This window comes from Salvelinus namaycush, chromosome 15, assembly GCF_016432855.1.
Source record: "Salvelinus namaycush isolate Seneca chromosome 15, SaNama_1.0, whole genome shotgun sequence".
In the NCBI taxonomy this organism is placed as follows: Eukaryota; Metazoa; Chordata; class Actinopteri; order Salmoniformes; family Salmonidae; genus Salvelinus; species Salvelinus namaycush.
Window position 1 is genome coordinate 21,558,802 of NC_052321.1, and position 11,170 is coordinate 21,569,971.

The 11,170-nt window shown below is 38.9% G+C and overlaps 1 protein-coding gene across 2 annotated transcripts; it reads right to left on the reverse strand.

Annotated features, from left to right (window-relative positions):
* Positions 1 to 643: 643 nt before the first annotated feature.
* On the reverse strand, positions 644 to 7,978 carry LOC120059874 (protein lin-52 homolog). 2 transcript variants are annotated; one of them, XM_039008932.1, is made up of 6 exons: positions 7,889 to 7,978; positions 5,875 to 5,949; positions 5,755 to 5,792; positions 5,570 to 5,636; positions 5,377 to 5,460; positions 644 to 699 (listed from the first exon to the last, which is right to left on the reverse strand). In XM_039008932.1, the coding sequence occupies exons 1-6, from the start codon at positions 7,905 to 7,907 to the stop codon at positions 650 to 652; spliced, it is 333 nt and encodes a 110-aa protein (XP_038864860.1). In that variant the 5' UTR covers positions 7,908 to 7,978; the 3' UTR covers positions 644 to 649. The 2 variants fall into 2 exon arrangements, with proteins under 2 accessions (XP_038864860.1, XP_038864861.1); XM_039008933.1 differs by lacking the exon at positions 644 to 699 and adding an exon at positions 3,660 to 3,704.
* Positions 7,979 to 11,170: the final 3,192 nt, after the last annotated feature.

The window sequence follows — 11,170 nt, forward strand, 5'->3', positions numbered from 1 at the left end:
AGATTTAAGGTAGAACCCCACCCAGAGAGCATAGATTTAAGGGAGTGCTCTATTCTACAACAAGAGTGTGTGCAAAACAAGTGCAGCCAACGTTAAATGCATAGTTAGAATTCAACAATACTTTTATTTTGGCAGCAAAAAATACTTTGAGAGGAAATTATTTAAGTCTGTATCAAATCTCTGTCACGGTGTTTTGTTTCTGGGTTTGTGCATGGTGTGCTTTGTCCATAGCGAGCTAAGTACCCATATTCCTCTTAGGGAAAAAAGGAGCACTTAGCTAGGCTACATCTCTCTAATCCACACTTTATGGATTAGGACAATGGATGCAGAAAATCTGTCAATCCACATTTTGCATCCATCACATGCTTCAATACTTGTTGTGTTATGTGAGACCTGCCCCTACATCACCAGACTTCTAAATGCAATGTTGAATTGCTGTTGTTTTACACTGAGTTACAGTACCAGTCAAACATTTGGACACACCTACTCATTTTCTACATTGTAGAATAATAGTGAAGACATCAAAACTATGAAACAACACATATGGAATCATGTAGTAAGCAAAAAAGTGTTCAACAAATCAAAATATATTTTATATTTGAGATTCTTCAAAGTAGCCACCCTTTGTCTTGATGACAGCTTTGCACACTCATGTCTTCGGTGTACAACATGATAGTTGTATGTAGCTTAACACCCCTACTGAAAAAAGAACATGAAATCGCACTTGAGGCATGGAATGCATAGTTGGAACATTTCAACCATATCTTTAGTGCACAACATGAAGTTTCCCCCTTCATGGAAGTGGCAGCGGAGCAGTGGGAGCACAGAGCAGAAGTTACATTGGCAGGAGTGTGCAGCAGCTAAGTAAAACAAATTCCTGCACCTGCGCAGAAATATTCGTATCAATAGCTACGGCATGTCGGAACCGCAGTCACTCCAGTACTTTAATGTAGCTGTAAGTTGGTGTTGATAGCAACTGGCTGACTCATGAAGTGCTTACGTAACGTTAGCAGGCTGGTAGGGTTAACTTTAGCATGCAAGTATGGCCAACGTTAGCAGTCTAGTTGGCTAGCAACCTAGTGTCATGACGTTGGCCTGGGGGTAGGTTTATGACAGTCATAAATACCTCTTCCCCCCTTTTTCCTCTCTCTACTCTACTGATGTGACATTAGAAAACCCCTTGGTTAACATAGAGATTCTGGGAACATCAGAAGTTGGGGGGGGAATGAACTATATTCTGGTAATCCGACCAATTGAACATATGCGGTGGTACTTAATGTATATTATGTCAGTTCGGTTGTCATCTGGCACATTCTCATCAATGATAGAATGACAAACTCTACAGTGGAAAGTCTACACATCAGAGTTATCGGATTCACATGGAATTGTTGTTCAATTGAAATGTTTGAATATGAAATTATTCGTGATGGGATGAAATGTGATTTTAGCTTCTAAAATGTGATAATTGGGTTTTCATGACTGAATTAGGCCCAACTCAGTGGCCCGCCCACGTGAAGAGACATAGGTTGTAAATTATGAAACACACCCCTTTTCTCCCTCCACTATATAAACCCTTGACGAAAATGTAACCTTCCTGTTCCGAGGATGTGAGGACGACGGTCCGATGTCAGAATGGTTCAGATAATAACTACAGAACGAAGCCAACATCAGCATGAGCTTTGGTTGCGAATGGTATGAACTTTGAACTCTTATTCACTATAGAAGTGATACCTCCTAGACGTTGAGTTAGCAACAGCAGCTGCAAACGTAAATTAGGATAGGACAGAGAGTATCCCGTCTACCACACAACGATGTTACTACAATGTATCCAATTGACCAGCAGAGACATTCTTCAAAGGACAAAGGACTCGGTTGGGCAACACGGCCTTCCACCTACCACCAACCTACCGAAGCGCAGCTCAGAGTAAATATTTATTGCATTTTCCTTTTCCAAATGGGCGGTAATTTAGAATGCATAGGATACTGTATTTACGATAGCATGGCGTCTCCGTTTGTTCCTCAAGTCTTCCCGCTCTTTCACTCAAACCCAGCCCCCTTTTCTTTTGTGTAACCAGCTGTCATATCTGTTCCGCCCGCTAGGGACGTTTTCCTTTATGACGTAATTTGTAATCAAGTTATGATTAATTATGTGTATGTGTAATTCTGTGTGATTAGTTAGGTATTTAGTAAATAAATAATTAAACCCAATTTTGTATTGCTGATTCAACTTGTTAGCCAGGGTTCGTGAAGATAACCAAGAATTTACAACTTTCAGATGAGACTGAAATAAGGTGACGATTAATATTGACTGCTATTGATGTAAAATATTACTAGGTCTTTAAGAGTTTATTCGGAAGATAACAGCTCTATAAATATTCTTTCGTGGTGCCCCGACTTTCTAGTTAATTACATTTACATGATTAGCTCAATCAGGTAATATTAATTACGGAGAAACGATTTTATAGAATAGCATGTCATATCACTTAATCCGGCATAGCCAAAGACACGACACTAGTAAGCCGATTTGTAACAATAAATCCAAGTATTTGCTTGTAAATTGGCTGAAAATTAAATTGAAACCCATAGTCATGAGTGCAAACGATTTGGTTTAATTTAAAGTTATACATTTGAAGTCATTTCTGCTGGAGTTTACATTATAGGGAATAGGCTGGCTTGCCGGGTCCTCCATATACCTTCACATCCCTCAAAAATGTTTCCGTCATGATTTCGGCATTCTCATCCATTTTATTTAATAACAAAACAAGTTCTGAAAAGTGAGGTGTAACTTTGCATTGGATAGTTTGATGCGTATACTAATGTAAATCCATTTGTTACATGTGGCTAAGTTCATGCTAACTACCCTTTAATGTGAAAATGCATTCAAAATGGTTGCCCTCTGCTGACTCTGCTGACGTGCAATGATACAAGTAAAAGGAGGGCTGTGATTGCCTACTACTGCCAATTTCTCTGTATAAAATAGCCATAACTTTAAACTAGCAGATATTAGTGCCTTTAGAAGGTATTTACACCCCTTGAGTTTTTCCAAATTTTGTTGTGTTACAGCCTGAATTTAAAATGGATTAAATTGAGATTTTATGTCACTGGCCTACACACAATACCCCATAATGTCAAAGAGGAATTATGTTTTTAGACATTTTTACAAATTAATTAATAATGAAAAGCTGAAATGTCTTGAATCAAAATTTAAAAAGCAGACATTGAATATCCCTTTGAGCATGTTGAAGTTATTAATGACACTTTGGATGGTGTATCAATACAACCAGTCACAACAAAGATACAGAGGTCCTGCCTAACTCAGGTGCTGGAGAGGAAGAAAACCACTCAGGGATTTCATCATGAGGGCAACATTGTAGTTACTAAACAATATTAACCTAAATGACAAAGAGAAACAAAGGACATTTGTACAGAATAAAAATATTCCAAAACAGGCAAAAAAAACACAAAGAAAGAAATAAACTTTTATACCCTGATTACAAAGTGTCGTGTTGAAATACTCTTCATATTTTCAAGCATGGTGGAGGCTGCATCATGTTAAGGGTATGCTTGTCATCGGCAAGGGAGGGTTTTTTGGGATAAAAATAAACGGAATAGAGCTAAGCACAGGCAAAATCCTAGAAGACCTGGTTCAGTCTGCTTTCCAACAGACACTGGGAGACAAATTCACCTTTCAGCAGGACAATAACCTAAAACACAAGGTCAAATATTCACTGGAGTTTCTTACCAAGACGACTTTGAATGTTCCAGAGTGTCCTAGTTACCGTTTTTAGTTAAATGGGCTTGAACATCTATGGCAAGACTGGTTGTCTAGCAATGGTCAAAAACCAACTTCACAGAGCATGAAGGATAAAAAAATGAATAATATGCAAATATTGTACAATCCAGGTGTGCAAAGTTCTTAGAGACTTACCCAGAAAGACTCACAGCTGTATTCGCTGCCAAAGGTGATTCTAACATGTATTGACTCAGGGGTAAATACTTATTTAAATGAGTTATTTCTGTATTTCATTTTCAATAAATGCTAAAAAAAAATCTAAAAACATGTTTTCACTTTGTCATTATGAGGTATTGTGAGTACTGTAGATGGCTGACTTAAAAAAAAATAATTAAAAAAAAATCAGGCTGTAACAACAAAATGTAAAATAAGTCAAGGGATATGAATACTTTCTGAAGGCATTGTATTGAAATATTTGCCAAATATTTTTTTTTATATATTTTCATGTTTAGAAGTTTCAATATTCATAAAAAATATATATATATTTAAATCAAAATATTACAGAGCAAGCGGTAAAGCTTCAAATGACACCATTTTTTTTGCTTTGTAGCATCTGATGAAAGATGAAAAATGATGTAGTCTTTGGTTAAGGCTAAAATGTCATAAATATGCCAACTTTAATTATTTCTCAATTATGCTTTTAGATACAAATGTCAAATATATCTCAACAATCTATCCTCCAATGGACTATTCTATGGATCACATTTTGTGAAAATTACAAAAATCACGTAATTTTTTTGTCTGGATTTCATGAGGAATCACTCCAATACTCTCCATTTACAATCTATTTCTGTCTAATTCATTACAACAATATTCAGAAAGATTAGAAATACAATGAATCTTAAAAAGCGGTGTCTACTTCGTGAAATGTAAAATGAGTTGAATGGCTACTTGAGATGTTCCTTGACTGGTCAGACATAAATTAGCCATAAGGCTAGCAGCACCATCTAGAGGTAGCCTATGGAATGACAACTAGAGCTCTGCTACACGACCCGAGCCTGATGGGCCTTGGTTAGGGCCTGTTTTATCATCAATAGCTAGGGTATGGGCAGGGCTTGGGTATCACTAAATTGATCACCAACATTTTGAAGCGGAGTCATTTCCTTGTGCTCTGCTGCGCAGTACAGTCAACAGTATCTGACTAAGATCACAACATGGTGTCAGAAGCGCTTCAATCTCGTCAAATATAAGACGAGAGATTATTTCACAGAAAGTAATCATGTTCATTGAGTTTTGTAAGAGTTTAGAGTGATGAAAAGTAGCTAACCGCTCTCTATATATGTCTCGTCAATGAGCAGAGCAGCTCAAGCGGAGCCGTTGCTATGATACTCACAGATCCAGAGCTGCCATGAGCAGAGCGCATGCAGAGCGAGCAGCGCGCAGTGGGAAAGTTATGGATTTACTAACGGAGGAAACTATTTCTAATTTCAGGCAGGGTCTTAAATTTGGCAGAAGCAATCAGGCCCGGGTAGGGTAGGGCCTGAGTATCACGGGCATGGGTAGGCCTTAAAATATAGGCCCGTGCAGGGCTCTGGTACCCAACTGGTTGTGAGTGTGTATGTGTATCATGTGTGTATACTTACACTCCTCAAGGCCCAGCTGGTAGGCCAGGTTCTGTAGCCCTTTGACCTTCTCCATCAGGTTTGCTGTGGTCAGACTCCCCAGCTCTGTGGGAGGAATAGAGTTGGAGTACAGTCAGTGAATACTTATTAGTCTATTTTCACAAGTAGGCAATGCTCAACAGTAAGTGTACCATATGACACTACTGTACTTTACCTTTTAACATTTCAATGTCCTCACTCTCCAGTTCAGCCATCCATTTGGGTGGAGAATTGGTAATTGGCTGCAAGACAAAAAATAATAATAAGAATGTGCATTCTCTCAGCCATGTAGGTCTATTCATATATATTTTGGGCTAGCTATAGATCAACGCTAGCTATAGATCTTTGAAAAACACTCACATTTTTGCAAGATGCAGCAAATTCTGCAACTCCTGGCACTGTGTGAGAATCAGAATCAGGAATGAGTAAATTGCAATGATAGGCTTTATGAAGCGAACACAGAGGAGAAGACAAACTTACGTTGCTCTGGCCATAGGTCAGGAGATGCTCTATCCAGCTTCTCAAAACTCAGCAGAGAGGACTCAAAATCATCACCTTACAAAGGGGAAAAATGTATTTTAGTCGTCATCAACCGATTCAACACTACTAAATGTGAAAGAGTAGCCTTTCGCCAAGTGCTGTTCACGCTGAGTCATTGTGCTTGCCGGTTCAAACCCCCAAAAAGTAACGGTTTATATTGTTCCTCTCTGTTCCTTTTTAAACCTCTGAAAACAACATTAAATTAGTTCACCAATGGATAAAGCTGCTTGCTACGGAACGGGAAAGCTATGTACATGCATTGGACAGACAAGTGTAGTGTAGGGTGCGACATGCGACTGAAATTTTGCAGGTGAGGAGAGCACTGAGCATCTTGTTTTTATGACATGCATTATCAGAATTAGGCCCACAGAATTATACCTACGGAGGAGCAGCTTTTATGAAGGAACTTTGAATGTCTTTGAACTTCAGAGAGTTGGCTTAACTAACTTTGGACCAGAGCTAGCTCTTGATCATGACTCTCAGTTCCATTACATTACACATAATGCTGCCTAGAATTTGAGCGCTAGATCAGACACAAACTTGTGTGAGCAGAGTGGCACCAGAATTAAAATAAAATACATCTTACCTTTTTGTAGTTAATAAATCCAATGTGAAACGTGATAACTATAGCATCCTTAACATTGAAAAAGTTAATCCATTGTTCTCTAATTAAAAAACCTCCCTAACTTCTAAATCACACCTGTAATGTCAGTAGCTACATTAGACTATGCATGCTTCAGAAGGGGGGGAGGTAGCCTACACAAAAACTGGCAAAGATTTTCAGCTGGCAGGCAGACACTGGAATAAGTTTCTGAGTAACAGTGAGGACTTTGCATAGGCGCTTTGTTGCGTTTTTTTGTGGGACTGGAATATGTAAAATAACGGTAATAACTGGTTCGTTCCAGAACAGTATAGATCACTTTCGTTCTCGGTTCTGTTCCTCAAAATTGTTTTATTTTCCAACTTTCAGTTCTGTTCCATGAACCAGTTCCAACTACTGGTGTCTACATTCTATAGCTAGACAGCCCTTTTTGTTCAACTAACCAGTTCTTAGCGATATTTTTTTCCCACAGAATCAAGAACTTACTAGTATCTTAAATGTCCGTTTCCAGTTACAGGTGTATGGAGTAGACACAAATGTACCTCCATACAGGTGGTTCTACAAAACCAGCAAGAACTCATATTAAATCCATGTTTAGTATCGAGTGAGATATGCCACTTGCATGTGTGAAGACCTTGTGTTTTGGTCACACGGTGTGATGCACTGTCATCACATAGAAAGGACTATTTCCTGCAAAGATGTTGGGAAATGCTAGATGTGCAGCAGCTAAAACGGAGAGGAACTTCCTCGCAAGGTACAAAACGTGAATGATCTTTGAGTTTTCGCTGGTTTTTGTAGAACCACCTGCAACTGGAAACGGACATTGCTAAGATTGGTACTTTTTCCCCCACAGAATCAATAACGAAGAAAGTATTGCCAAGAACAGGTTAGTTGACACATCTATTGGTGGTGGTTTGTAAGGGGGTTTCTTGTAACGCCCAGTATTGGACACCCAATCTTTGGTTACATCACATTATCTGGCGTACGGTCTGTAGCTAGCTACTAGCATGCACATGAATTCGTCATTACAGCTACTGTTCCTTTGCTGATCACCTAGCTAGGTCAGTGTCCTTTAAAATGGCTGTTACTGATAAATTGGATAGGCCGAGATGGCTAATAAGACAAACTGCATAGTTATCTTATCAAGTAGGAAGAAGGGCATTGCTAGCTGGCTTGTTTTGGTTTGGCAGACTTAACCTGTTGTGTGAGCATAGCCTTGTGAAAAACGTGAGACATTTGTACAACATATGAACTCAGAATGTTTCAGCAAATAGAAATACGAAGCATACGGGTTTCATTAGCATCTCGGTATCAATATGTCAATTTACACCCAACAACGAAATTAGAATTTACCTCCATTTGGAGACGCCATCTTCAGATCCACACACGTGATAGAATCAAGCCAATAGGTTGATGTTGCTTCAGATTGACGTGTCTGCACCAGGCGGCACTACAAACGTCTGTCAGCAGGTGGCATATGTATCACAGTGCCACACAACTGCATCAAAGATTCTTCGACTGAACAAAAACATAAACGCAAGATGAAAAGTGTTGGTCCCATGTTTCATGAGCTGGAATAAAAGATCGCAGAATTTCCCCATATGCACAATAATTATTTACCTCAATTTTTTGGCACAAATCTATTTACATCCCTGTTAGTGAACATTTCTCATTTGACAAGATAATACATCCACCTGACAGGTGTGGCATATCAAGAAGCTGATTAAACAGCATGATCGTTACGGGTTCCCCTTGTGCTTGGGACAATAAAAGGCTACTAAATTGTGCAGTTTTGTCACACAATACCACATGTCTTAAGTTTTGGGGGAGTGTGCAATTGGCATGCTGACTGCAGTAATATCTACCAGAGCAGTTGCCAGATACCATAAACCATCTCCAACGTCATTTTAAAGAATTTGGCAGTATGTCCAACCGGCCTAACTGCAGACCACATGTAACCACACCAGCCCAGGACCTCCACATCCGGCTTCTTCACCTGTGGGATCATCTGAGTCCAGTCAACCAGAAAGTTGAAGAAACTGAGGAGTATTTCTGTCTGTAATAAAGCCCTTTTGTGGGGTCCTGGCTTCCATAGGTGGGCCTATGTGAAATCCATAGATTAGGGCCTAATGAATTGTTTTCAATTGACTGATTTCCTTATATGAACTGTAACTCAGTAAAATTGTTGCATGTTGCGTTTATATTTTTGTTCAGTATAGATAAATATCTAAGAAAAAAGCATTCATATCTGTGACTGTATGCTCAATAAAAAAATCTAGATGAACCTCAGGGTGATTACATGACAGCAGCCTACAATATAGCCTAGGTATAATATGGATTCCAAAAATATCCATTGCTTGTTTCTATATAGAAAAAATGTATTCATGACATTCAGTGCTTTTTTTTCTGTATTCGAGAAGTAAGACGATGTCTGTCAAACACATGATAAAATGTATAAAAGTCATTATTCATAACCACACAACATAAGACCATTTTATTTTACCTTTATTTAACTAGGCAAGTCAGTTAAGAACAAATTATTATTTACAATGACGGCCTAACCCGGACGACGCTGGGCCAAATGTGACTCCCAATCACGGCCGGTTGTGATACAGCCTGGAATCAAACCAGGGTCTGTAGTGACGCCTCTAGCACTGAGATGCAGTGCCTTAGACCGCTGCGCCACTCTGGAGCTCCATACACTGCAAAAAATAAAATGGGACACACCAAGAGCAATGAAAAAGGCCATTAATATTTACTATTAAAATGAACAAAAAGATATACAAACCAACAGGTAAATAACGGTTGTTTTGAAAAGTTGTATTAAAGTAACAGATCCCTTTCTTCGAGAAAGCACAATGCAGAACTGAAAATCATTGAAAGCACTATCTTGCCAAAGATTCATACAATACTGTGAACACTAAGATTGTTTATCTTGCAATGTTTGCTCAAAGAAATACAACAGTCAATATTTGAAATTATAAAAAGAGAAACCGGTTCATTCATTCATATCATAAAACATTTAAATAGAATATTTGGATTCTCAAAAGTATTTGGGCACTTAGCTCATTATTGCAACTCAGTCAAGAAAAAACAAAACACATGTTAAGGTAGTTTAGTAGACATCTTTAGCGGTCAATAAAATACCACTGATAAAAAAATGTAAAAACGATATCACTATGTCAGTCAGAACTCTCCCTGACCTTTCAGCTGACTAAAACTCCCAGGAGTCCATTCACTTCAGGCCAGCCATGGTACTGGCAGGGTCATGGGCTAGCGGCCCTCTCATACCATAAGACAGAGGTTTAAACAGGTAAAATCTGCATGGGTTAGAAAGGCTGAGAGGGAAACTGAAATGTAAGCTGAAGAGAACATAAACCAATTTCAAAATGTATGTTTTTTTGTGTGTAGATTTACTGTTGCCCCAATGTCATACTGTAGGCAATAACACTAACATGAACAGAACTTACAAAGTTAAAAAAAAATATTAAGCTCCAAGGCATATCAACAGTATGAATAACAAGGAGGCCGTATTATTAGCTCACCTGTAGAGGATGGTGAGGAATAGCATTGCCTGTCCTCCTCTGAGCAGCCAGTGGGAATAGTGTAGGCAGAGCCACAGGTCAGCACTCTAGCAGGGTGTCCAAAGTGATCCCTGAGATAGAGAAAACAATTCAAGATCTTCATAAATATAACTGATCTGAACTACTCCAACATTATTTAATGCATAACTTCTGGATGAGTCTGTAACGTGTGATCAGCATAAGTACAGTTGAAGTCAGAAGTTTACATACACCTTAGCCAAATACATTTAAACTCAGTTTCACAATTCCTGACATTTAATCCTAGTAAAAATGCCCTATTTTAGGTCAGTTAGGATCACCACTTCATTTTAAGAATGGGAAATGTCAGAATAATAGAGAGAATGATTTATTTCAGCTTTTATTTATTTCATCACATTCCCAGTGGGTCAGAAGTTTACATACTCAATTAGTATTTGGTAGCATTGCCTTTAAATTGTTTAACTTGGGTCAAATGTTTCGGGTAGCCTTCCACAAGCTTCCCACAATAAGTTGGGTGAATTTTGGCCCATTCCTCCTGACAGAGCTGGTGTAACTGGGTCAGGTTTATAGGCCTCCTTGCTCACACATGCTTTTTCAGTTCTGCCCACAATTGTTCTATCGGATTGAGGTCAGGGCTTTGTGATGGCCACTCGAATACCTTGACTTTGTTGTCCTTAGGCCATTTTGCCACAACTTTGGAAGTATGCTTGAGGTCATTGTCTATTTGGAAGACCCATTTGCGACCAAGCTTTAACTTCCTGACTGATGTCTTGAGATGTTGGTTTGAAAATATCCACATCATTTTCCTCCTCATGATGCCATCTATTTTGTGAAGTGCACCAGTCCCTCCTGCAGCAAAGCACCCCCACTACATGATGCTGCCACCCCCATGCTTCACGGTTGGGATGGTGTTCTTCAGCTTGCAAGCCTCCCCCTTTTTCCTCCAAACATAACGATGGTTATTATGGCCAAACAGTTCTATTTTTGTTTCATCAGACCAGAGGACATTTCTCCAAAAAGTACAATATTTGTCCCCATGTGCAGTTGCAAACTGTAGTCCGGCTTTTTTTAA

Coding starts and splice junctions, on each gene's coding strand:
- LOC120059874 (XM_039008932.1), bottom strand. Junction 5,793..5,874: donor TGACCTATGGCCAGAGCAAC/GTAAGTTTGTCT, acceptor ATTCTCACACAG/TGCCAGGAGTTGCAGAATTT. Junction 700..5,376: donor CCAGCTGGGCCTTGAGGAGT/GTAAGTATACAC, acceptor TTCTTTTTTCAG/TAGGGGTGTTAAGCTACATA.